Consider the following 27,867-nt stretch of genomic DNA (forward strand, 5'->3'; position numbering starts at 1 on the left):
TATGAGAAGTTTAGTAGCTCTTAAAGACCACAACTGAGCTGGGAAACATGGGGTGGGAACTGACTGGCTGTGCTGCCTGGAACATACAGAGTTTTGTTAGGTATCTTGCTGTTTAGATGCCAAATTTTATGTAATATTGGCCTGTGTTTGAAGGTGTGATGTATAGTAACAGCTTCAGTCAAAATTCTGAGCAGATCTGAAAAACTGTCATATGTGTAGGTCAGTATAGGGATCCTGATGGTATAGGATGGAATCTCTAAACTAGGGACAGTCAAGATGGATTGGACCTTGAAAATATATGATATTATTCCACCATTCACAGTAACAGATGAGTCTCATTCTTCTTGAAGCTATTTGGCTGTTGTCTTTCTGGCTATCAGTACTGATTTATGAAAGAAAAATGCTCTAAAGGAAACATGAAGATTTAGATGGAAACTTTTTAAGGAAGAAATGTTTGCTGAAAAGTGCAGTTTTGAGTTGATGACTTGCAGATTTTTGTTAGATACATTCAGTAAATATTTTTACTCAAAACCAACAGAGGAAACACTTCTGTATCTGTCTAAATGTTTCTTTTAGAAATCTTTCAACATTAAATCAACACATCTAACTTGTAAATAAAACGTATTTCAGAAAAGGGTTAAATAGCCCCAAATTTAAATGGTAGTTTCTTTCACCGTTTTTTTGGGTTTTTTTTTTTGTTTTGTTTTTGTTGTTTTTTTTTTTTTTGTTTTGATGCTTTGGTCAACCTTGAACAATTGTTTTTTAAAACTTGTGCTAGCTCCCTCCAATATTATCATTTTGGATTGACCTAAAAGGGATTTTTTTTTTCTTTTTTAATCTCCGGCTTTTCAGTTTGCCTGCATAGCCACGAAATCCATTATTCTCGTAAGTCTACTCAGTTGGGATTTATAATGGGTAACCCAGCTGACAGGAAGCACAGTCAGATACCAGGAGGAAAGAAAGAAAGAAAAAAGAGCAATTCCCCAAGGAGCAGAAAAACCACTGGGAGTGTGGTGTCTGGAGAGGGAAGGGTGGCAGCTGTGCCTTAGCAGAAGAGCTCTGGTAGGAGTGAAGGATGCATCTTAATCCCAGCCTGACTCAGCCAGAGCTGTCTCTGAGGTGGGATAGGCTCCACTTTGAGTCACCAGAGTGATTCAGACATCTGTGGCTAAGGAAAGTTAAATTCTTAATGACTAGGGAGGGGTTGGCCTTCTGGGTTATTTACTGTCAAGTTCACAGATGTAACATCCCAGTCATGACCTCACTGGCTATCAACTTTGGCAAAACTATGCACTCTTATGCTCTTCAGTTTGCTATTTTGTATTCTGGTGGTGGATCCTTGTTTCCTGGGATAGATAACTTCAATTAGGTTGGCTTGTTCAAACCTGGACTTAGAATGACCAAGTACTCCCTTAGAGCAAATCAGCTGTAGGAGGCAAAGGCTGCTTTCTCTCTCAGGACTCTACTCCACCTGCTAACAAGGGTTTATGAACTGTGTACTCCCAGAATCACCATAGGAGTAAAAATATCCCAGATTTTTATTTGCATTTTACATGCCTCCTGCTATACTCCCACTGTTCTCCTCTCCCTGGTATGATGAAAATTTAAAACACATGAATTCAACTTCAACAGTCATGTAATAAATGGAGTTATTTGTTCTTCTTTGAATTCTCTATTCTTCTGCAGTAATCCTGAGTTTTGGGAAGGGTCTCAGATTTCAAAGGCACAACACATGCGGGTCAGAAATGTGACTTGGAGGTCTGAGTGGGTCATGACCTGAGAAAGCCTCACTGTCTATTCACTTGCTGTCTAACCATTAGGTCTTTGAGAGCTGGAAGATAAAAATGCGAATGAAAATCAGCACTGGGGGAGAAAATGTTGTGTACAATCTGGTTGAAATACAACATTTTGAATGCACCAGTTAGTTTGTATTTCTCTCCTTATCCATCTTTGGACAAGGCCATACCTGGAAAACTTGTATGAAGATCAGAGAGGTCTTATACTTAGGATTTCTGGGTTGATGATAATAGACAGCTTTTTTCTTTTTACCTTATTTTTTTTTTTTAAAAAGAGGTGTTGCTATGGGTAAAAATACAAGATGTTAACCTACCTTCAATTTGGGCAAAATAAATGCATCTGTATCCCCTATACACCCAACTAGTGAGCTCACTTGCTTTTGTTTGCCATCGCACCAGTGAGTAAGCTCAAACTAGAGGCAATAGATCTCAATTAAGGGAATAAAACAAGGTTGATATTCATATCTGGCCTTGAAATTGGCAATGTTTTAGTTGCCAGTGGTTGAATATGAGAACTGGTCTACTGGGAAAAGGACAGTGACCAGAACAGAGATGGCAGCATCAGCAGTGTGGATGCAGTAGTAATTGCAAGGACAAGAAGATAGTTCTCCAGTTGTGGCTGATAATTTCAGGTTCATTATGTTTAAATGAGGGGTGGTTTGCTATGGGTTACTTCCTTCCTTTCCTAGCAGTGCTGACATCTGTCTGTAGGCAAAGCTTCTGCTGGCAGCGTGGGTCCCAGCATCATTCTCTGAACTTGCTCCAAACTCCAGTGGCAGTAGGGTAGGTGGGAGGTTCCCAGACAGTCAGGCATTGTTTGAACTCACTGGTGGTTTGTCCTCCCCTGGCACAAGTACTGAAAGGGAAAAAAGCTGAACAGATGAATACCAATGTAGTGAACTCCTCAGAATGCATACAAAAGCTTATCATGGCTCACTACTCTCTTGGTCCATTGAGACTTGCTCAGGACTAAGGTATGTAGAATCATAGAATTGCTCAGGTTGGAAAAGACCTTCAATATCATTGAGTTCAGCCTTGTCCTAACCCTATTAACCTATTCCTGGTGACCCACCACTAAACCATTTCCCCAGGCACCACATCCAGGCAATTTTTAAACACATTCAGGGATGGAGATTCAACTACCTCCCTGGGGAGCCTGTTCCAATCCTTAACAACCCTTTCTGTAAAGAAGTTTCTTCTCATATCCAACCTACATCTCCCCTGATGAGGCTTGAAGCCATTTCCCCTTCTTTCACCAGTGAAAAGAGACCAACCCCACTCTCCCTACCACCTCCTTTCAGGTATTTGTAAAGAGTGATAAGGTCTTCTCTCAGCCTTCCATTCCCCAGACTAAACAGCCCCAACACCCTCAGTTTCTCCTCACAAGAGATGGTTTCCAAACCCATCAGTAGCTTTGTTGCCCTTCTCTGGACTTGCTCCAACACCTCAATGCCCCTTTTGTATTGAGGTGTCCAAAACTGAAGACAGTACTCAAGGTAGGGCCTCACCAATGCTGAGTACAGGGGCAGGATTACCTCCCTAGTCCTGCTGGTCACACCATTTTCTGATACAAGCCAGAATGCCAACAGCCTTCTTGGCCACCTGGGAACATTGCTGGCTCATATTTAGCCAGCTGTCAATCAATACACCAAACCTTGTAACCTTGATTCTGTCTAACCTGCTCTGACCCTGAGAGTAAGAATTTATTGATCTACTTGGACAGTGATATTGCTAAGGCTCCTTCCATCATAAAAAATGCAAAATCATGCACACTATTCCCCATAGCTAATTTCATATAGCAACCAAAGATAGTGCATGTTTTGATGACTGTGGAACATACATATCCCAGCTGTTTTCATAGCACAGAAATCGAAAGATCTATTTTGGTATTACCAGTTTAGGCAATGAGTGTGTCAATATTTTTTATTTTTAAATTATTTTAATTTCTCTCTTTCCCTTTCCTTCTATTCCACCCATCATTGTACCAGTTAAAGAGAAAAATAATTTTAAAAAGAAACATAAGACCTAATTGAAGCTCTCGGTCCTTAAATGGTCCTCTCCCCAAAACATTGACCACCCTGTCCTAACACGTGGGAAGGAATGTACTGAGACATAAAATAACAGCACAGCAAATCTCTGCTGTGCGGAGAACACAAAGCAGCTTCTGTAAGGTAACAAAAGAGCATTCCCTCTGAGACTGACTGTCTCCTGTCCTCCTCCTTATCCCTTTTCCTTTTCCCTGAGTCCAGTGCCAAGGTGAACAGTGGTGTTATATCTCTGCAGGAAGCAGTATCACGCTTCCCCGAGGACGAGCAGTTGGCACGAATCCAAAATGTCATCCAGGAACTCCCACCATCGCATTACAGGTGAGAACATGTACAACAAGGTACTGTGAAACAGTACGGTAACCTTGACCATCAGGTAATATGGCCTGAAGTTGACTTCCAGCAGTCAGTTCCCAAAAGCTGACTCATAATTTCCAAATATGACAACAAACTATCTGGCATTTAAATATCATTGAACAAACTGTTGTTAGAGATTGAACAAGCTCTCCCTGCTGCAGACTGTCGCCCTCCTTCCCTGCACATGACCCCTGTGGTAACCTTGGACAGTGTCTTGGGTTTGGTGAGGGGATGATCTGCCAGAGATGCTTGAACAAGAGCTAAGCCCCCAGCCTTTGCAGTAACCCCCTCCCTCTCCTGCCCATCTTGTCATCTTCTTCACACCCAAGGAATTGTTTGGTTTGTGTACCATCCTTGGCCACCCCAGAACAGAGTTGTTCACTGCTATCTTGTGTAAACGCTGTTGCTGTAATTTCTCTGCCCTATGGGGCCTGTTATGCCATTGCAAAGACTGTCTTCCTTGAGGATGGGACAATTTTGAGGCCAGATGTGGGTGGGGATGGGTCACTTGACACATTTTTCTCTCTTCTTATGAAATCACTGCAGAACACTGGAATACCTGATCAAGCACCTGACTCACCTGGCCTCCTTCAGCAACATGACCAACATGCACACCAGAAACCTGGCCCTGGTGTGGGCTCCCAATCTCCTCAGGTACAGTAGAGAGTCCTCTCACCCAGAGCACCATGCTGAGCCCCAAGGGGATCTCCAGCATCTGAGCCTGGAGATCAAGGAAATGTAAAGACAGGAAAAAGCAGCACAACGAAAGGGAACTGTAGAGCAGAGCAAACAGCTTTTGAAAGAAGAAAAAATTCTTCCAGGTTGAATAAGACAAGGTGCTACTGCCAGCATCCAAGGAAGCTTGTGGTTTGGTGTTTCTTATGAAAAAAAAAAAAAAGCTCTTATTTGCAAGTTGAGCACATCAATTTAAAAATGAGGGCTTAGCTCATCACTGTGGAATGGAATTGACATTTCTAACAGTGTCAGTGCTTCTGCAGTGGGATGATGAGACACAGCAGGACCTGGAAGGGTGTGCAACAGGGCAATAGCACTACAGGCCTGTGCCCAGATGTGCTTGAGCATAAGTGAGATGAGCTTAGTGGGCTTAAGATAGAAGCTAGTGTCATCTCCAGGCTACTAGCTAGTTTATCATGTTTGCTATGGCTGGTACTCTAATGGGAAGAGGCCCAGATAAGATGCAGAGCTTTGACTGATAGATTGTAGAGATAAGAAGAACAAGAAAAAATAGTATCTGGGGAATAAAAAATTATGTCTTGCTGAAATTCCCTTTCCCATCCACCCCACACCCATGAACTGAGAGGAATGAACTATGCAGGGAGACTCCAGGAGTGCATTGGGGTGAGAGAGGGTTGCTGGCAGGTCTGGTGGGGGGATTGAGGGCTGGCAGAGGATGGGAGGGAGAAACATTGGCTAGAGAGATAGAGGTCTGAAAGCAATCTCTGAAAAGTTGACTTACAAATCACAAAAGTTTAAATCACAAACAGGCAGAACCTCAGAGAGGTTCTGAGAATGAATCAAATGATGAGTCTATTGAATATCACAAAGAGGACCTTTACTACAGGCATTTTCATTCTAGCATCTGTCCTTGTAAAAAAAAAATTGATGTCTGTTTCCTTTTGCAATCTTTTGTAAGTGTGAGTCCTAGGGAGGATAAGAAAGGAGCAAGAAATGCAACTAGAGCCTCCTTACAGGGTTATCCTCTTGGCAATGCCCCAGGCTATTATCTAACACACCAGTCATTAACTTTACAAAGGATCCATTGCCCAGAGATAATTTCTTCAGCTACACTTTGGCATGTCAAGATAAGGAATGTTCCTTTGCTGAGAGCAAGAGTGAGAATGTGGGAGTGATGGGGGCAGAGGAGAGAGTACTGGGGCATATGGCAAAGAAATGAAAGGTTTGGCATGGGGAACTCCTGAGCAGGGTTCTAAGAGATTTCAGTAAGAGATGATTGAAACATTAAGTAGTGATCTGGAAGCAGTATTTGAAGGTCCTGGATTGTCCTTCTGGCTCAACTTTTAGATAGCTATTATCATAGAATCATAGAATAATTTGGGTTGGACAGAGGAGCACAGAGGCAGCAGAGTGGAGTTTGGGAGTCATAGTTTTATCTACTGCTGAAGAATGTAGAAGTGAAGTAGGAAAAATAGCACAGGCAAGAAAGAAAGCAGCAAAGGTGACAGGGAAAACAGGAAAAAATATTTTTAAGAGAGTGAAAAAGCAGAGGATGAGGACCTGTGAGGGAAGGAGAGCAAGAGGTATAAGAAGAGTGGGAAAAACATCCCTGTTCCAAGTGTTGCAGGAAGAAAGCTTCCTTCTCTTCCCCACTGGCTGTGTGTGGCAATACTGGCTACCAGTATAATTCTTTCCTGGTGCAGGTCGAAGGAGATTGAGGCAGTTGGCTGTAATGGGGATGCAGCTTTCCTGGAGGTGCGGGTGCAGCAGTTGGTGATTGAATTCATCCTGAATCATGTGGATCAGCTCTTCAACAACAACAGAAAAGCCAGTTGTGCAGAGAGCATTGGTAACAACCTCCTTGAACCACTATATGTGTCACTTGCCATGTAGTTCCAGTTCTAACTCTATCCCCTTCCACTAATATTTGAAGCGCACCAACCCTTACAAGTGCTCAAAGACTACCCCAAACAAACCTTTAGCCCAATCCCTTGTTACTCTTTTACTCTTAGTCCCCATCTTCAGTGTCTTCTTTTTGAATACTAACCTCATTCAGTATGCTCCCAGATTGCCCCATGGCTCATCTTTTGCATGATCTCATTCAGCTGAAGTCTTTTAGAAGACAGGCTGATTGTTTCTCAATCCTCACCTAAGATTTCTCTCTAAGCCCATCAGTCCCAGTCTCAATTCTTCTCTTAGGCTCCTCCAATTATAATTCCTCATACCAATGATACCTGCCCTGCAGCCACCATGTCCACCCAAGTCAGGAGTCATGCTCCCAAAATAAAGCTTAAGCTTATGTTTTAAGAACTTAAGTCTTGTACTTGGGGACATTTTATAAAAAGAGATTTTTTTTCTTCCTTTCTGAGACATTAACCGTCCTGAGAAATGCTGATTTTTGTTATTTAGTGACATATTTGTAGTCCAAATGCTTTTAAACCTGGGAAGCAAGAGGTATCTACGATGACCTCATATAATTTCCAAAACATGCATTGTTCTGTTTTACACCCTGCTTTTCAGCCCTGTGTCAGCTGGTCCCATCCACCCTTCCCTTAACATGTAGCATTCCCTTGTAGTCTGTCCTTGGTGCATGGTATTTCAGGGTGGTGCTCTGCTAAACTTGTAATGTCCCTGCTTTGCTGGTGTGGATGCCATTCCTATGCCCTTGTTTATGCCCTGGCAGAAGGCACCTGTAGTGCATAAGCATTGCAGCAAAACACTGACTAGTAAATTCCAACACTTCTGGTTGTACTCTCGGTCACTGGCCCAAAACTGGCATAAGTGCTGAACGCTTCTGTCCTTTAACAGCTTTGTGGAGTAAGGAGACAAACATGCTGAGGGGCCCAGTTTATTTCCTAGTGGGGAAATGCTCCTTCACCTTGACACTCTCCACAGGCAGGATCTTGGGCTCTGCTTCAGCAGCAGGGCTGAGTATCGACTGGGCTCCAGATGCTGAGGTTCATTTGTGCACCTCCAGATAGTCTGTTTGGAACTGGCATATGGGAAGTTGGCTTTGCTACTTCCCAGGTAATCAGAGACCTTAGTTCCCAGGGCTGTCTGTCACACTTCTTTCCATAGCCCTGAAGTGCATCAGGAAGGTAAAGTAATGCTGAATAATAGAATATTAACCATCCAGGAACAAAACAAGGAGGAGAAAAGTGTGGAAGTGAGAGAGAGAATTAGGCACCAGGCTTAGAAGGGGAATAGAAGGACTTCAGAATCTTGGGAGGAAGGGAGGGAAGGGGGAAGGAGAATATGTGAATCATGGTGGTTTTCAGAGATGTTTTCAGCAAGTCTGTGCAATGCAGTCTTTGGCTGGTAAGCATGACCCCCACTGGGAATTCACTCAGATGGATAAGGTTGCTGGGGACTTATCTGACAAAAAGCCTCTCTCCCTGCACGTGCTGTTCCTTTTCCCCCCTCTGCAGGAGATGTTCCAGTCAAACAAAGACGTGAATCTCTTGCTCTCATCTCTCTTCAACCCAGGCTGGAATGCATTTTCTTCCTTTTCAGAGAGAACATCAGTTGTGAAAAGTCTGACCCTCCCCTCAGTCTCCCTGCCAATGAAACTGGTGAGTCTGGAAGAAGCACAGGCACGGAGTCTGTCAGCCTCCCACCCTGCTCGGAAGGAGAGGAGAGAGAACAGCTTGCCTGAAATTGTCCCTGTAACTGGGTCCCTCTTCCACACAGTTGTTGACCTCCCTGACACCAAGTAAGTGTTAAGAGGAATGTAAAGTGCAAATAATAATAAAAAAAAAGTGCAGGTTTCCGGGCATGACGGGGAGTGAAACTTCTGTTAGTGTGATACCACCACACTTGAATCTATAGGCAACATTGAGAAAAAACTCTGCACCCTTCTCAAAGGAGACACAGCTGCTCCTGAGAAGCATTGCAGTTGCTGTGTTCATAGTTCCATTAGTCGTCATCCCTCCATCAGGGCAGAGCCTCGCAGACTTCTTGCAAGAATTAATTTCTTTGCATCCGTGGGTCAGGTTTTGTTTAAAAGTGGGCTCTGCCTGAAGCAGGTCCAGACACAGCTCTCCTGCGAGTCCCACCTGTTGCGAGATGAACCTTTCTTTAGGGATCGGTGCCTCAAGGTCTAACTAGGTGTCGCAATAGAGACTTATGAGCTGTGCTCTAAGTCTATCACTCACGAAATGGAACTAGCCTAGATCAGTCTGTTGCTCAAAGAGCTACCAGCCTCTCTTACCTAGCCCAAGAGTGAGCTAGTCTGTGGATGTGAGCCTCACCTTTTATTGGCCCCCTGGTCCTGTACATGCTCAATAGGAGGCCTGCTCTAACTAGGCACAGGTGGACTTGATATCAGCTCACACCCACTCCTCGGCAATTAGAGGCATCTGGTTGCTTTGTTCCACTACACCCACCTGCTGGCAGCTGGTCCATGGCTCACCTGGTGACACTGACCTGCTCATCTTTGTCATTCTTAAGGTTCCTCTGCACTCACAGCCAATCAACAGGCCAAATTTTCATTCCTGGTATGGAGAGATATTTATACAGTGTCACCTATGCCACCTGTGCATATGCCAGGAAGAAAGCCCAATTTCAGATGAGACTGCTGCAGCTTTTGGAAGTGCTGCCCAGCAGAAGTATTTTTCTATTGGTCTGTCTATCTGTTAGCATTCTACTGCCTGCTTCTGAGAGTTTATAGCCTCTGCAGCAGGAGGCTCATTAATCTATTGACCCATAAAGCACTGTACCAAAGATGTTCCTTTACACATGATATATTAAAGCAAAAATGAGCCATCCACCAGAATACTGGCAGGAGGATTACCAGTTTAAGGCAAAAGGATGTATTGTCCCTCTAGAGTGTCTTTTCCTTTGTCACTTGAACTATTCCCAAGATATTAATCCTCTTTTCAGGACTGATTTGTGCTCTTCTGATTACTCATATGAAAGAAAAGCAGAACTATGGGGGTAGTATTCCTATTTTGGAGTGCAATATAGGGAGATAAAAGGTTCTTGCTCTGGAAGAGGGGAGATTGAAAGAGAAATCAAAATGGGTATGTGAGGGAACTGAAACAGCTTCATTTAGCAATATGCATAGAAGAAAACTGGTATCAGGAGTAGCAGCTTCTTTCTGTTGGAAGCTGGGGTTTTCAAAGTGACACAGGCAACTGGTGACCCACTTCCTCTGACATTTACTAGAATTTTATTTTATTCTCTTAAGCCTCCTCCTTTTGGTTAGTACATTACAATGATCATGTAGCACCCATGATTCATATTGGCCTGAGAAGTGTTAGTAGTAAGAGATCCTTTTATTTTTGAAAGTGTATTATACTTATAAGACATGAGGACTTTAAGGGAAAGCTTTATCCATTGGGTGATAGTTCCAATTCCATCAGTTCTCTGGAATTTGTCTTGCATTTTGTCATAAAACCCATTTTAAAGACCAATTTCTCTTTACTGTACTGAAGGAGAGGTCTATCCTCAAAAACCTTTCCTTTCTGGAGGCAGGCATGGTTGATTGTTTAGTCGGTCACTGTAGCTGTAGTGTGATGCCACAGCCGTCTCTCTGAAGAGCTGGCTGAAGTGTCTTTCCATCCATGACACAGTTAAATCATCAATACAGATAAATCACTCAGAAAAAGGAAGAGTTAGTTGTGTAGCTGTGCCATGCATGCCTTAGAATTTAGAGATATGAGAAGAAAAACAGGAGAGTATTGAGGGGACAGAGGTCAGTGGCATTTGTGGGATCTTAAAATGACAGAAGTCTCTGGGGTACAGTAACCTTCTGAACCTTTTTTCCTTCTAGGAGAAAATTATCCACCAAGTCCAAGAAATGGAAGTCAATATTTAACTTGGGCCGTTCTGGCTCAGAATCAAAGTCTAAACTGAGTCGAAACGGGAGTGTCTTTGTAAGAGCACAGAAGCTTTCTGGTAAGAACACACTTCTTGGTGACGTACACACTTCTCTGTATCTTTGGCCTGGGATATTGATAGCACGGGGCAACCTATATCCTCAGGAAACTAGAACTATTAGACTTGAGATGGTCTAATGGGGTCACGTTTGTTGCCAGGCTTCATGGACATCTCATTTTCACATGATGGCAAGAAGCGCCCTTTCAGGAGGGTATGCCAGACAGCTACATTAAATATTACTTTTTAGTACATAATAAACAGGCTCTTGTTATCCAGCTGTCTAGTTCAGGGACTAGGAAATGCTATGTAGGTATATATTGCATCAGCCCAGCCAGCCGCTGGCTCCAAATGTTCCTTACATGGCACTAAGCAAATGGGTGTCCTACCACTAAAGGACATTAAAGAACCAACTGTGTTCAGAGTCTTTGAGAAAAAACAGGGTGCCAGAAGTTCCAATGGCTCCCCTCTCTCAGGACTTTGAAGAAAGCTATTACTTTTGCAGAATTTACAAGAGAGAAATTATCTTTTTTTCCTGGCTGCAATCCCAAGTTCTAGCCCCTCATGAGCTGCAATCTTTTAAACACTGTGCTTCCTAGAAAATCACATGGAAGTTTCAATTCCCAGTTTTAGAAATGATGACTCAAGTTGTAAAAATCATGAAGTTGGCTGGAGACTAAGCACAATTTTTAAAGGAGAGCATATAATTTTTTTTACCTGAGCTAATGAAGAAGTATTTGGGGTTTTTATGTCCTAGATTTTTGTCCAAGTATCTCCAAGAAAAGAAATCTACTTTTTAAAAAGAAGGTGAAGGGTGGGATTTTTTAGATAATCTCATGACTTCAGGATCTGGCGTTTGTATGAGAGCTACCAAGCATTGCAAGACTTAAAATAAAATAGTTAATGTTGGCAAAATTACCTACCACCACATATTAGAGAGGCTGTATTTGGATCAGAAGTGAGTCCGAAGCCGAATGCCAGCTCTAGCTCTCTTTGGACCCCTGCCTTCCCCCATGTTTTTCATGTACAGATGGCCTCGCATAGGGTGCCCATGGCAGACCTCAAAATAGCTCTCCGTCCTATTTTGATCATGGGATCACCTTCTCACTTTGATAAGGAATACTCTCTCCCAGAATAGTGCTAACCCAAGAATGCCCAGGAATGACGGGAGCTCAGTGATCATGGGGGCCGAGCCTTGCTCCAAGCATGATACTGAGTGACAGGAGGCTGTACATTTTCATCAGCAGGACATAAAAATGCACAACTTCACACAGAGATCAAGGCACTGAAGTGGTGGTTTTGAGAAGCACTGCCATGTTGTATTTTTGTGTGCTTTCTGCTTACAACCTAATGTGAGGAAACAGATGAAGTTGCTGTTGAAACTCAGCACATGCTCTGACACGGTTTGTGTCCAATGCTCACAAGTCTGTAGGTAACATAAAACGTGAGCTCCACAGCCTGAATTCTGTTTCCCTGGGAAGTGGAGCCAGTGCTCAAGACATCATGACGTGATTGTAAAAGGTAGTCAGGACTCCATATAAATGCAAAAAGTAGCTGGAGTTTCTCCTATATGCATGTGAAAGTCAGTCCCAGCCTGAATTGTATAAAAAAAGGATGTGCAAGAAGCCTGCTCATTTTCTGCCTTACCTCCTATGTGCAACATTATAAACAGCAAACCTTGCTCCCAGACATTTTCCAGAGCTCCATGGGTCCTTTTTGGGCTGCCAGAGACTAACTTGTCTTCTTCACCGGCTACCTTACCTTCTATATCCCCTTTTCTGTGTGGTACCAGTCACATGCTTACAAAACCTCTCAGGAACAGACCTGTAGAGTGTCTGGTGACAAGTGACAGCTCATTTCTGGACAAGCATGTCCATCGAGAATGACCAGGCAAATAGGTTGCTTACAGCCCTCATAAATTTCCCAGATTACTTGCTAGAGGCAGGGTATGCTCATGCCAGCACAGAGCTTGGGAGTACAACATAAAAATAACCTAACATTTGCTATCAGAAATGAGAGGTGAGAAGGCATTTATATGTCAATTTCGTTAAAAAGTCCTCACAACTATTAGCCTGACTTGATGGGGGTGGGGTAGGGGGTGTGTGTGCAGTGGCATTTAACAGCTTTGGGGATGCTTAACTGCTTCACAGTGGAGATGGTGTTGACTGGCTGGGTTAAGTATAGCTCTCCACATGTCCAGCAGGTGCAAAGCTGTTGTTAGCACCAGCAGATCCCCAGCTGTGTGGACAAGTGTTGTGGGTAATAAGCCACATGGTGTGGATACAGAGGAGGAATGCTTGGAATTGGAAAATAACTTTGATGATTGTCTGGCATGCCCATCTCTATGTAGCCTTTAGTCTTTCTGGGCTGAAGCCTGCAAAACTGCAGGATCTGAAGCCTGTTTCTAAAACTCTTTTTCCACAGAAAAAGCAACTATTCGGCCTGCAAAGAGCATGGACTCCCTGTGTTCCCTGCCAGTGGAAGGTGAGACATCAATAGCCTACACTGTAAGGATGTATCACTGGACCTCTGTGCTCTGGGCTTCTCCCTGTGCCTGCATGGGTGTGGTGGTTTGTTTCCTTGCCTCTCTCTGTTTACCTTTGTATGCTTGTGCCCCACCATTGTGAGCATGAATTTTTAACCCTTTTCTGAGCCTTTTGTATTGGTGCATGCACTTGAGAGTTACCACTATGCCTAGTGGCATTTTTACCGGTAGTCAAATCACTTCTGTTTCATTCTTGGTTATACTGAGTATGAAATTCCCATTTTTAAGGAAAAGTATAAAAGCAGTGAGAAGCCTTTGCAATAAGCCCACAAACTCTCTGATCATTGTGTGAAGTGCATGCTGGCAGCATCTGATTGAGAGGGGCCTGTAATAAAAAAGTTTCAGGTGGTTTCCACTGGAGGGCATTCTCTCCTGGCCTGCCTTCCCAGCTTGAAGATGGCCACAGAACTGGAGCCTGGGAAGTGTTCAGTGCCTGCTGGCACTGAAGAGTGTTTGCCAGTGCAGGACACATCCCTGGAGGAGACTGCTCACAGAGGAATGTTGCTTCCTTGTGTTTTCCTTCCTACTGACCCATTCCTCTCTTCCCACCTTTAGGGGAGGATGAAAAGAGCAGGTTCAAACGGGCAGTGACTACTGGAGGGTTTTTTGTCCCGGTGATGAAGATACGGACGGGAGGCACAGGCAGCGCATATGACCTCAGCAAGGAGAATGAGTGGGAACGGGAAGGATCTGCCATGGGGGCCAAAGGAAGCTCAGAGCTGAGTGGGGAGAAAGGTCCTCCCAGGACACCACAAGCAAAGTCACCTCCTGAGCAGTTGAAGGTCTTCCGGGCAATGGAGGATGCTGAAAATGAGCAGATTTCCAGCAAAGGCAGCCGCATGTTCTACACCTCTGAAACAAATGCCAAGTCAGGCTTCCCAAGCAGCCTCTTTCCATTGGAGGCCTCCCCTCGTCACCAGAGGAAAGCCCTGAACATCTCAGAGCCCTTTGCTGTCTCTGTCCCTCTGCGGGTATCCGCAGTCATCAGCACCAACAGCACCCCTTGCCGTGTGCCTGCCAGGGAGAAGCTTTCCCTCTCCAGCCTAGAGGAGCTGTCTTCCCTGGTGTCCGAGAGCACAAGCCTCTCTTCCCTAGAAGTGGGAATCCACACCAGGACAGAGCAGGTGCAGGAGAGGAAGGAGAAACAGCTGGGGTCCACCCTGGCAGCAGCAGCAGCAGCATCCAGAGGTAAAACTGTGTTAATGAGGGTGGTGTGGGACCTCTGTTGGGCTACAGGAGGTGCCCTGCAGCTCAGTGGTCTGGAGGTTGCCTGCTCTTGTCAGCCTGCTCTTGTGGCAGTAAGGACACCAAGCTATAGCAGGGTGGGTGTTTGATAGGTCAGATTTGTGCTTGTTGCAGCAGTGAGACTGGGAAGGTGGGTGGTGTCTCTGCAATGTCCTGTTGCACTGGGAAGGAGCTCTTAGGCTTTGTTAGTTGGCATTTTGTTAAAAGAGCACCGCTTTGTCTCAGGGCACATATTTTCAGTCACAAGTAGTTGCATTGTTCATTTGTGTCTCTCATCCAGGCTCTCACCCTGAGGAGCTGGTGGCAGCCAGGAAATCTGAGTCCTTAGAAACTCCACAGCCAGCAGCAGAAAATCAGGAGATGTTATGTGGGCAAAACAGCTGCACAAGCAGCACCAGCAGCCCCCGGCCATCCTTAGAGCAGAGTCCCATCTTGGAACAAACACCAGCTTCAGAGGTTCATATGGGGCCACTCCCCACAGACAAAGCAGAGCAAGGACAGCTCAAGACAAAGGATGTCTCCTCAGAAGGCAGCTGTGGCCAGCAGGAGATCAAGGCAGCTAAGACAGAAGAAGAGTCACACTTAAGAGATGTGGTAAGGAAGAAGGCATGAGAAAAGCGATGGGGGACAATGTCATGGTGGTGACTGGGAAGTTGTTTAAAGTGTCATTGTGTGTCTGTACTCAGAAAAACTCAGCCTACAACCAAGGCTAAGCAGAATCAAGAATTGACCATGCACTTTTTTCACTTCTGTCTATACCACTCTGTGGTGATTTATCTTTACACAACTACTTACTGTTCCCATTTGGTCTTCTTTTCCTGTAACTATATCATTACAGTCAGTACAATCTGTCTGCTTGTAGACTCTCCAGATGTGAGACTGCCCCGATGTCTGAGCAGTTTGACCTATGGTCTCTGAATTCCCTGTCCAATTTGTCCTGGACAGCCTGAGCAGTCCTTTTTTCTTCCATTCTCTACACATTTTTATTTATTTTATTTTTTTAATTATTTCTTTGGCTCCTTTGTATCTCTATCAGAGCTTTTTCATCAAGTTTCTTATAGCGATACTCATTTCTGGACAGCTATTTAAAGATTTGTTGGCATAACTCCTTGAGTATATTATTCATTCCAGTTCATGTGCAATTTGGGAATGCAGATTCTCTGGCAAGGCCAAGCAAGCCTGAATGGGAAGAGCTGAGAAACAGGCTGGGACATTCCAGCTATTCATTCACCTCACTCTTTCAATACAACTTCCAGGCCTCATTTTGGCTGGACCTTGGATCTTCTCCTCCATAAACTCACTTGTTTATAGATGTATTTCTTTCCCTGCACTGGTAGCAGTTTGCATGTGTGTACTCCTGCTCGTGAATGTGCTCATCCAGGCGCCTGCCTATTGTAAGAGGGCTGTTTGAAGAAAAGGAAGGGTTGTTTGCTTGTGAGCTGTGAGCTGCCAGGTCATGGCATTTCTTCTGTTTTTCAGATTGAGGAGGACCCTTCAAAAGCCATTCTAGAACCTCTCTGGCCAGAGATGCAGCAGGAACTGAAAATTATAGAACCTGAAGAGGAGCTCTTGCTCTTGCCAGCATCTGTCCCCAAGACAGGCCTGATTTCTGAACCCTCTTCTTCAGTACAAACAGAAAGCAATTCCTCTGGCCCAGGGTGGAGTCCAACACTGTCTGAGCAGAAATCTGCAAGCAGAACACCACAGACAACAACTCAGGTGCCTGTATTTGGCATAGAACGACAAGGCAGCCTTCACAACTGCCAGTCTGATGGGGCTGCACAGCAGAGCTGTGCTTCAGCCCTACCCAAACTGAGTGCTCTTCCCACTGGCACAGCCACTTCAAAGAGCCACCACCCAGTGGTGGAGGACAGCAGAAGTGAATGTTTCACCCCTCCACCAGACCAGAAGCTTCATAGACAATCAGATTGCAATGAGGTTGCCTTACATGATGAGTTTTCTTGTTCCAAAGGAGCATGTCCAGAGTCAGGAAGAGAAAAAAATAGCACTTACCAGCTGAGGAGGGAAAAGGATGGTCTTTTCAGAGTCCAGACTCAGGCAGAGCAGCCAGAGATACTGACTGCTGAGGAAAGGGACACATTCTCCTCCAAGGTGCTTAATGGAGCTGGAATCCAGGAGCTGAAGGAGGGCAGTGCCATTAGCAGAGCCCATGATGCTGGTGATCAGGATGATGAGGATACCTGGATAGATAATGTGCAGAGCTTAGAACTTGTGGAGCCATGGGAGGATCACCAGTGGGTTACAAGCCCACTTCATTCCCCCACCTTTAAGGGCATTCAGGAGAAGATGATGCAAGAATTTCAGCCACAGAGCCGGAGAGCTGAGACAGGTCTTTCTTCTAGACCACGATTCAGTCGCAGCCTCTCCCTGGACAGTAAAGACACAGTGATGAGTCTGTGGACTATCCCATTCTCTTTCATAGATGCCACTGACCAGCAGCAACCATGCAGTGACATTCTGCCACTGAGTTGTGAACTGCCCAAAATGCAACCCATCTCACCCTCTAGCATTGGCAAAGGTAAGCAAGATGAGAAGGGCACAAGTCCTCCACAAGAATCTCTGAAACCTGAGGAGCTGAGGTGTCCACTTAGCAGAGAGGAAGCACCAGCTGATGAAGAAGGACCCTCCAGAGTCCTTCTTTCAGAGCCTGATGAAACCAAAGTGGGTGTAAACGAAGAAAACCCTTGGAGCTCAAAGCTTCAAGTGTCTTTACAATACCAAAATAGCCCAGGCTGTACTTCACAGGTGAAGAACACAAAGGAGGAATTATCCATGTCTCAGGACACTGCCGTGGGAGGAGAGACTGCTACCAAAGCCTTGTGCTCTGCCACTGAGTCACAGCTGAGTAATAAAGGTGAAGAAACACCTCGCAAAGTGAAGACTAGGCCATCATCCCTCAACTTGGATTCACTCCTTCCAGCCCCAGATTTCTTCACCTTTGAGAGCTTGTCCATGCCCTCTGCTCCTGGGAGCTTCCTGTGCGGGCAGAAGGAAGTAAAAAGCAGTGATTCTGTCCCCTCCCTGCCGACTGCCTGCCCTGCTTTCAGTAAAGACTGGGGCTCTCATTTCAATGCCCACATGGATCTGGACTTGGACTACCTGGCAGTGGCCCATGCCACCACAGGCCGCCGTAACTCTGCCCCTGTCAGCGTGTCAGCCGTCAGGACCTCCTTCATGATTAAGATGTGCCAGGCTAGAGCAGTGCCTGTGATACCACCCAAGATTCAGTACACCCAGATCCCCCAGCCCCTCCAGGCTCAGAACACCACCCTACCAGCTGAGAAGAAGGAAGAAGAAGCCAAACAGACTATCAAGCAGCCCCAGCGAGTGGCATGGAGCCACCTGGAGGCCCCCAAGAGCCCGCTGATAGAGCAGAAAGCCAAAGCGGAGAAAGAAAACAGCAACCCAGCTCAAAAGGACTCAGCCTGTGCTTGGCACAGCAGCCTGAGCTCTCTGCTGGAGCCATCTCATTCCAGTCATCACTCAGCTCTGGACGCCCCTGTTCTGCGTCGAAAGCGCACCTCTGAGGGGGAGACAGCTGGAGATAACCCCCAGTCCTCAAAGATGGAGAGGCCATCGGGCTTCTCCAAGCCTTCCTATAGATCTAGGCCTGGGAGGCCACAGAGTCTGATTCTCTTCAGTCCCCCTTTCCCCATTATGGACCACCCTTCTTCTTCGGCAGACTCCAGGGTGTTGTTATCACCCATAAGGAGCCCCACTCAGACCACCTCCTCAAGCCCCATTTGTGGTGATCTGTCCGAGACTTCGTGGACAACACCTGAAGGGGTGACACTGAGGAACAAAATGACCATCCCCAAGAATGGCCAGAGACTGGAGACCTCTACGAGCTGCTTTTACCAGCCCCAGAGGCGATCTGTGATTCTGGATGGACGAAGTGGGAGGCAGATTGAATAGCAACTACTTCTCTTTTTTTTGGTTTTTTTTTTTTTTTTCTGTAGTGGATGGGATGGTGGTGTCCAAGGACAACTCTGTTGCCATTTTGCTGGTGTTATAACTGTTTTGTGCAAGATGGACCCAAATCCTTTGTGGTTTCCTGCAAAGCATTTTGCTATGGATTGTCATAGTCTTTCTGTCTTGCTTTTTCATCCCTTTCTCACCCTCGCCTAGTCCCTCACTGTCTGCTTTTTCCTTTGTAAACCAGTCCCAGGGAACTTACATTTCCTGATACTTATTCTCTAATAAGCCCAGTGAAGGTCTCATTTTTATATGGAAAAAAGGAAAAATAATTCTCCGCATAAAAAGAATACAGGGCTGGGAGAAAACACTGTTCCAAAGCACTGCAGCCCAGGGTGCAGGGGCAGAGCATCTGCTGAGGATATAGTTCCAGATATTTGGGACCTCCTTCCATTGTTTCCCAGCCACCAGTGAAGGAACATGCCTAGCCATGTCTGTTGTCTGATTTAGACAGTGTAAATAAACAGTGCAAGGAGACTGTGGATAGCTGAAAAGGATGGTGAAGTGCATGTCACACAGGGTGAGAAACACCTGAGGATATTCCAGTGACAAACACAACCTGAAGGTGATGTCTCCAGCTCTGTCCTTGCATCAAAGATGTGCTCTTTCCAGCATGTGCAGAGTTTGGAATGAAAGTAGCTGGACAGGAAATGCCTAGTTATTCTTTAAAATCTTCCAGGTCCTTTTTATAAGTTGTGTTGTGCTCAGACACACATTCCTTGGGCAGACAAGATCTGTGTGACAGGAGAATAAGTGTGTAGCTGGCTTTCCAGCAGTAGAGACTTCTCAGACTGGTATCAATGAAAGCAAAGATACAGTCCTAATAAAGGTCAGTATCAACTATTTTCATTGTTGCTTAAAGCATCTCCAGCTGTCTTCAGCTGTGCTCCACACAGTCAGCAGCGAGAAAAGCAAGAAGGTCTTCTGGTCTCCATGTCCTTGGGTTATTGCCCTCTTGTTCTCTGGCTGACATGTCTTTGACCCTCAGTCTTTCATTGCCACTGTGTGGCATGTCCTCAGGTGCTTCTTACTTTAAAATTCCTCTCCTTGGAAATGGCTGGTTGTCACCTTCCTGCCCCTCAGCGCTTTCAAAGTGATAAAGTGTATGGTAAAGAGGATGAGATGTGGGACCCCAGAACAGATCCTGAGAGGGGGATTTGTAATGAATTAAACTCTCTCCTGAAGGGCTGTTATTGTTAGAGGCAAATACCCATTCATGTGACCAACAGCTGCTGTGGGAATAGAATTAAAGCTTCTTTGATAAAGTCTCTAACTCTTTGTTAACCACAGGCTCATCTATTGCCTAGTATATGTCTGTGAGTGCTTGCAAAGACAGGTACAGATCATGCTGTCTCTGCAATGTGAATGTCACTAGTGACCGTGGAGGGGACAGGAACACAGGTGTTGCTGGCAGCACTGAGATGGTCCTTGTAATGGTGTTTGCAGGAGTCACCATTCATGGAGATGTCTGAGTCTGTGGGCCCTTGGATGGGTGTTAAGGGCTATAGATGAAGCAGTAACTAAGCATCTGGCAGGAAGAGCCGTAGCCACCACAATGAATGTCAGTCAGAATTTCCCAATGGATGTATGTTTAGGGCTTTTTTTGTGAGCAAGATCAACCCATGAGCTCTTGGTCTGTAGTGAATGTGTCATTGTGGCTGGAGGGTCCATAATATGTACAGTGCTTTTTCTGCACTCTTTGATTGCTACAGGGAAGAGTCAGAGTATTTTAAGAAGTTCTGGGCCCACAAATGCAAGGAATGTATCTTCACCAGAATTCTCTGGTGTATTCAAAGGGAATGTGAAAAAACAAGAGGGCTTTTCCCTGTCACCTTTGATCCTTCTCATTGTACTCCTCATTGGTGTGCCATATGAGAGGGAGTAGAGCAGAGAACTGACTCTGTGCTGTCAGTTTTGTTGAGGGACACTATTAAACCAGATGAGACCCTGGAGTTCTTCTTTGTGTCCATTCTTTCAAAGATATCTGTCTATGCTTTATCTGGGCAAACCATAGACAGCAGATCCAGATTATGCAGCTTCATGAAAATTGCAGTATTCTCCTCTCAGGCCCTAAGATGCCTGTGCAGCCTCTCATTAAAAGTAGGGGACTGCCAGTCCACCATGCTTCTCATAGTTAACACAGCCCGTTGCTATATTTACAGGGCACCCAAATGTCTTTTTTTTTTGCTTCTTCATGGGAAGGTTTTTCACCATCATGTCTGGGGTAATGGCAAATGACTTGGGAAGGTGTGATATGAGATACTGTGGTGAGGCTTTGTGGAAAGTAAAAGTTGTGAAAATGATGCCTGGGCTTTTTTGGCATCAACAAGACAGTTTACGTTGAGCACAGATTTGTATTTTCTAGGTTCCTAGAAGCTTTGACTGCCAAGGCATTTGGAATAGAGCCAGTGAAGCTCAAAAAGTAATGTATCCAAAGAAAAAGAAAATGTGATTAAATCTTGGCACCTTAAAATTTTTTTTTCTTTTTTTTTTCACCTCCTTATTTTCATATAAGGTGATCTATGAACAAGGAATGAAGTCTGGCAATTTGTATATAATACACTGTCTCAACAGCATTCCAGTAAGTAATAGTGCTTTTGGCAAAAGTGGTGAAATTCCTACAAGAGAAAAATATTAGAAAACTTTACATTATATTAAAGATCAGTCTCAAATAAAATATGCATCCAGACTACACTTTTTAAAGGTGTTTCAGAGCCTGAACTCAGATCCAAGTCCTGGACTTAATTAAGCAGAGATTCTGTGACATCATCTGAAATAGAGATTCATGACATCTCTATTTTGTAGCTTGATCTCATCTATACCTACAATTTCATCTCCAGCCTTCTGCTGATGCATAGGACTTCCAAGATCCTAGCCAAGTGGGCTTCATGCAGGCACATCACTATAGCTCCATGATCACAAGTGGGTTTCATATCAAGGGCACTGAGATATAGCCCCAGATCTTGCAGGGCTGAGAGTACTTGCTTAGTTCCAAGGTGCACAATTGCACAGGTGCCACCATTCCTGACTCCAGAATAACACTTCTGCAGAGTCTGCAATGTTTGAAGATGGGATCCATGCTGACACTGAGAGTTGCAGTCAGCTCCCAGAACCAGAGCTTGATAGCTGGACAGAGTCAGAAGTTATCTCCCATTGAACGGTTCTCACAGTGTGGTTGGAACTTTGTGAGATCCAGCTTTATCAAGCCATTCCTGAGGTCAGCTTCAGGGTCAGACTCCACGGAATCTTTGTTTCAGAGCTCTTAGGTTGTCCTCTGCCACCACACAGTAGCAGACTGAACCTCAGGCTGGAAGGTCTCTTGAAGGTAAGGGTTTTGCAGTGATACGGTTCAGATACCAGACTCCTGCCCTCCATCACAACCCTGCCATACTAGAGTCTTTAAGAAAGGGTTTTGTGTTTTCTGCTTGGTTTTGAATTTGTTTCTTTCTGTGCTGCATTATGGAGAGGGATAGATCAGATTTATGGGAGATGGTTGTGCACCTTCTCAATGTGTAGCTCAATATGAAATGGTTGGGCTGGCAAAGATGAGAAATCCCTTTTGGAAAGGAGGGACATGTTAGTTCATGTGGGAACTGCCTTATTGGCCAGAGAGTGAACAGAAATGAGGGGTTTATTTTACCTTTCAAACCGCATTCCTCTGTCCATCCCTTGCTATCACTTCAGAAGGATTGTAGCACTTCTTTTTTCACCTTTAGATCTTCAGAGGAACTTAGATCTGTATTAGAGAGCATCCATGAAGCCCTGCAACATTTTCCCTCATTCAGAGTCCAAATGGTGCAATCAAAATCTTTTTCTTTGTGAATTCTAAAATGCCTGTAGCAGTGAATGTAGTGTTAAATTTATGTATATATATATAAAAAACATTCTATATAAATATATTAAAAGGAAATGTAATTAAAATGAAGGAATTGCTTAAATCCTGTAAAATTCTGTAACTTGGGCTGATGCATGGAACTGTTTTCTGCTGAAACTGTTGTAGCATGAAAGGTATGAGATCAACTGGCTTTTTGCCCACAAGAGGAAAAGCTAATTACTTCTAGCTAATCTGTGGTGGGCAGAAGGCCTGAAATTTTCTTTCCCAAGAAGGATCTTGTCTTGGAAGAGGAGGGATGAGATCAGGGAAGACTGGAGTGCAAAAATTGATTAAGCTTTTCACCACAAACTTCTCCCCAGTTCTTGAAAATGCAAACAATCTATTGGAGCATATATTATCTTTCAGATATGCTCAGGTTTTGCAGTTTTTGCTTCTCTCCATCTCTAGAAAAAAAAAAAAGTCTAAGGCTGAGGGAGGAGCTGTAGCCAATTGCTATTTGATTTAGCTTTTGCTTGCTCCTAATCTATAAAGACTTGGTGATAACTAATTCTGCTCCAAGCAAGGAATGGAAAACTTGCCACTGAGTTAAACTGGAGCTGGAGCAGGACTTCAATAGCTTTGGAAAGGAGGAATGGCAGGAGCCAAGAAATTCCTTAGGGCTCTATGCAGCAGCCCAGACTGTAGATCTTGTTCTTGCAGGCACTGGTCCCCTTGAAATATTATTTGCTGCCAGGTCAAGGGAAGGGCTGGAAGTCAGGCACTGTGAAAAGGACTGTACCCATCCCACTGGCCTTGGTTTGTGATTATTTCTCGTACTAGCTCTGATGGATTGTACTTTTGTTAAGCTTTGATCTCTGTGTGGACTTGCCTGCATTTGTGCCTTATTGCTTAAAAAAAAAAAAAAAAAAAAAAAGTAAAACAACAGCCATAAAAGAAAGATGTTTTGCCAGGTCTCAACCATGAGATTAAACTGGAGTTTTTATAAAAACAGACCTGTACCCTACTGATGTTTTGGAATGTTTTCTTTTTCCTGTATTTTGTTGATGAATGCAGAGAAAATGCATTTATCTTCTCTGACATGGGGTTTGAACTCTTCTTTTGTTGTGTGAGTGGCCAGGGCACTAGGCTGTGTTTGTCTAGGTTTTCACTGTGGGACTGAAGGGCTTGATCAGGCTTACTAGGGCCTGTTCACACTTTTCTGATTGGAGTTTATGAGGGCTGCAGCTGCTCTGTGTCTCTGAAATTAAGTGAGGACTTAGAGACTGTCACAGTTTAAAGGCTGACTTCTGTAGACTTACCATTGTCTGAAATACTTTAAAATTTCCAAGGGTAAGATTCTTTTTTTCTTACCATTTGTAGTTCTACTGGGCTGAAGTTCCAGTGATGCACATGATGTCCTCCCATTTAGCACTTCTCCTGCAGAATTCTGCCTTGCCTGTGATAATGTAGAGCAACACAGAGTAGAGTAGAGTAGAGTAGAGTAGAGTAGAGTAGAGTAGAGTAGAGTAGAGTAGAGTAGAGTAGAGTAGAGTAGAGAACATTTTGGGGTCCCAGTGCTTGTAGAGGGGAAGCCAAGATGGAACAAGAGAAGTTACAAGCAAGAACTCAAAAAAAAAAAAGTATGAATTAAAGTCTCTGATTCTCAGGATTCTTGCAGTGCCCTCATTGATTGAGTTTCTGAGCTGTATCATGGGAGTGAATATTATTAGCATCTGTCCATTGCTCTACCCTGGAGACACACACACACAAAAAAAAACCCCAAAAATCAAAAAAAGCCCCAGCCCCCCAAAGAAGAGTTCTTGTGGCTTTAGTTTCAGTGGACATAACTGCATTTCAGTCTGTTCTTTGTTCTGCCTGAGACCTGATGAATTATTAGGTTAAATGAAATATGCTTTTTTTTCTTTTTCCTACTCAGCAACTGAACTCAGGGCTTGACTCCCTTTCCTACCTCTTTCATTACTTCAATTTCCCTTTAGGAAAATGCTTGGGTTGTGCTTCCTGCTTACCATGGCAACTGGCACACAAAGTGAGAGAGAAAGCCATGTATGTTGAACTCTGGAATTGTTGTTAGCCATAGCCAATCATTAACACTGTACAAGAAACAGTATTTTTGTATTCCTTGTGCCTCAAAGTCTAGCAATGACTTGGCCATAACACAAGAGGAGAATTTCAAGCTGGCCTCAGCATTTCCATGGTTATGAAAACCAAGCAAAAGGCACACAGGAGAACTGCTCATGCTCCACTCAGCACTGTGCCCTAAGTCAGGGTGTTTAAACATGTGGAAGTATGTGAACACAATTTCAGTCAATTCCTTTTGCCTGCTTTCCCACTGAGTTTGAAAGTGGGACTCAGGACAAATACGTCTGTAGGATGTTTGAAGCACCAGCTATTACATCTTGGTTACTTTAAGACAAACCAAAACCAGGGTTAAACAATTTCCAGACTGGCTGTTAACCAGGAAACAACCTAACCTATCACCAAAGAGCATTTGATATTGGTGTTTCATGCATCCTTCTTGTAGCAGGGAGTTCCAGCAGCTCTGGGCTACCAGACATGGTGTCCCACTGGATGGACCTGGAAGGTCAGCTAAGTGCAAGGGGAAGACAGGCAGTTCAGGGAAAGAAATTTAGCCCAGTGAAAAAGATTTAGGCCCAGCTGGCACAAGACATCAACAACAGCAATAAGAATAGGATCATAATGGTCAAGATAGAGAAAGGCAGCGAGATTTCTGAGTTAATTTCCACCATAGCAGTATAAACTTTTCAAAGCACACGCCTCACCACAAGGTTAAAAGATGGAGAGTTTCAGAGTTAAGGATTAGAAATGAATGGGAGGAAATGCAAAGCTAAGGGCTGGCCAGCTCGTGATGTCTCCAAGAATTAGATATAGTATGAGACTTAAAAAAGGAAGGTTTGGTTCACTCCATAATAAAAAAAGTAGCTATTTTTTCATGACTTATTTGCAAGCTGCAAAGTGAGATGGACCCCATTTTGCAAACCTAGAACATTCATAAAAACTCTGTTATGCACTTTGGGCCCAGATTCATCTTTTCTTCCAATGTCATGTCTGCTGCAGGGAACACATATCTCTCTATCATGTAGCCTCCTTATCTGAAAAGACCAGGAAATACCAGAATTCAGTGAGAGGAAATGATTTCAAAGAAAACTTAGTAGCTGCTTAAGAATGAGCCACAATGATCAGGAACATGGGAACAACAAAAGCTGGAAAAAGAAGAATAACACACATGATGGTTATTAAACAGGGAAAGTCTCTAGATAAGTGAAACAAAAAAACCCAAAAAACCCAAAAAACCACATCAAAAAAATCCCAAACCAGACAAAAAAACCCCCCAACAAAACCAAACCCCCCCCCCAAACAACAAAAAACCACTTAAGCCCCCCAAACCCAAACACATCTATAAGATAGCATTGAGCCTACCTGAAAAATAATTTCTTCTTTCCATCCTCCCTCATAAGAGGCAGGTAGAAGTTTGGATCAGAAAAAGCAGGTGCTCACAATTGGCTTTGTGAGACAACTTGCTTTAAAATGCTGTGGATTAGACTTTGGAGTAGAATGGAAGTAGAAGAGGGATGTGAAAATGCTGGGCTGGTTATTAGCAGATATGATTTGAAGTGGCTTGGCTTTAACTTCTCCAGCCTCTGTGCTAGCCCCAGTACCCTGCTAAGTCTAAGCACTGCCTTGTGAAAAATACACAGGGAAGGTTTTCAGTCCTGCATCTCCTCACAGTCAGTAGCAGACCTGGGTAGCCAGTGCAGCTCATTGCTCATCATTTAGCTCTTGAAGTTTATCTCAAATAGTCAATGTGCAAGAACTGCAGATGACCTTGTCTGTGCTGGAATTTCACCTCACGTGCAACTAACATAGTCAGAAACACCTTTTTTTTCTTGCTGTTGAGAATAAACCTTCAGCAATCATCCTCAGCTCCTCATGCAGATGGATGTCCTGAAGATAGATGCCTGAGATTACAGGGAGAGTCCTTGCAGGAGATTCCCAGCATACCACAAGTTGCAGAGGCTTTCCCCAGTTGCCAAAAAGGGCACGGCTGCCAAGGAGTGGAAGAAGGAGGCTCCATTTATGAGCTAGATTTAGGTCATGCTTGGTCCCACTAAACATTTGCTTGGCACAAGTCCCTGCTGTAAGGAATGTGAAAATATAAGAAGCCAGGGCAGTGAGAGGGAGGGAAAATAAATAATCTGAGTCAAATGCCACTGACAGCCTGGTGCTGGTTCTTGCAGTGAGGCTGGTAGCCAGCTGAGAAGATGGCACATAGTGGGCATTGCCTCTCACATATGAAGCATCATGGTAAGGAGAAATGGAGCCTGAGTCTGTGCGAAGAGATATTATTCAGAAAACAGAAGTGAGGGGAAAAGAGGAGAGGGTATGAAAGTCTGTTGGAAAAATGGGGGCAACACACAGAGTTCACACAGCCCTGTGGTCTGAAGGAACAGAGACCTTCAGTGCTGCCAGCCACAAACATTCAAGAATGTGAAAGACATCAGTTTATGTTTGTGTGTGTATGGGAGGGGAGCATCTGAGGGTTTGGGATTCTTGTTGGCTTGGAGAATAAGCTGCTCTGTCAAGTAAGAACAGAGGATGTTTCCCAGTGAGAGGCTGATTTCTCAAAGCTGGTAATATTACTACAAATTAATATTCTAAAATACCATTGGTAATCTGCTGGAGAATTGAAACATGCCTTTTTTGCTGTAAATATTCACACCTACAGAGAAGAAAGGCGCAGAGCAAATCTGCAAAAAAACCACATAATTTCCATCAGGACAATTTTTTTCCTTAGCCTGTCTCAGTCCAGCAGTTTTTATGTATCTATTCATATTTTCTGCTCGGAAGACCACATGCATCCATACCTTCAGGCAGCAATCCAAACAGCAAAGAATAAACAGGATTTCTTTACGAGCCTCCGTCAACATATGAACCCATTCACTACCATTCCTTTCACAGGCTCCATCTCTTTCTCAACCCTCTCTGGCATCCCAGGTAGGGAACTTGCAGAGATTGGGATCACCCTTCAGAAGCTGAAAAAACAGAAAAAGCTGTCCAGAATTTTTCACAATCCTGCTCAATACCATTCTACCATCAGTCCAAACTTCATCCTTCTTAATTCAGATGGATAAAGCTGTTGTTGTTTTGGTTTTTTTTTTGTTTGTTTTGGGTTTTTTTGGTTGATTGGGGGGTTTTGTTTTTTGGTGGGGGTTTTTGTGTGTGTGTGTGGTTGCAGTGCTACATGGTTGACACTTTTGCATGGTTCCATCATGTCTCAGATCACTTGCTCATCACAGCTTTTAGTATTGTGAAACATGAGTCATGTGCCGTGTGAGGGAAAGGCTCAGGATTCAGAAGACAAATTTGAAGACCCGAAATTTAATTGGTTTAAGTTGCCATTTATGCAACAGGTCAGTGGTGTAATTTGCAACAGGTTGGAGCCAGTTAATATTGCAA

At 44.1% G+C, this 27,867-nt stretch overlaps 1 protein-coding gene across 1 annotated transcript in view; it reads left to right on the forward strand.

The window, feature by feature from the left end:
* The window catches only part of ARHGAP31 (Rho GTPase activating protein 31), a 63,300-nt gene extending 39,995 nt beyond the window's left edge, over positions 1–23,305 (forward strand). Inside the window, exons 4-12 of the mRNA XM_008498609.2 lie at positions 4,080–4,162; positions 4,745–4,852; positions 6,598–6,743; positions 8,408–8,606; positions 10,668–10,792; positions 13,196–13,255; positions 13,872–14,504; positions 14,842–15,155; positions 16,041–23,305. Of these exons, the coding sequence (XP_008496831.2) occupies positions 4,080–4,162; positions 4,745–4,852; positions 6,598–6,743; positions 8,408–8,606; positions 10,668–10,792; positions 13,196–13,255; positions 13,872–14,504; positions 14,842–15,155; positions 16,041–18,497 (4,125 nt within the window). The 3' untranslated portion in view covers positions 18,498–23,305. The remainder of the gene's footprint in view (positions 1–4,079; positions 4,163–4,744; positions 4,853–6,597; positions 6,744–8,407; positions 8,607–10,667; positions 10,793–13,195; positions 13,256–13,871; positions 14,505–14,841; positions 15,156–16,040) is intronic.
* The last annotated feature ends 4,562 nt before the right edge of the window (positions 23,306–27,867 follow it).

This window comes from Calypte anna, chromosome 1 (genome assembly GCF_003957555.1).
Source record: "Calypte anna isolate BGI_N300 chromosome 1, bCalAnn1_v1.p, whole genome shotgun sequence".
Taxonomy (NCBI): domain Eukaryota; kingdom Metazoa; phylum Chordata; class Aves; order Apodiformes; family Trochilidae; genus Calypte; species Calypte anna.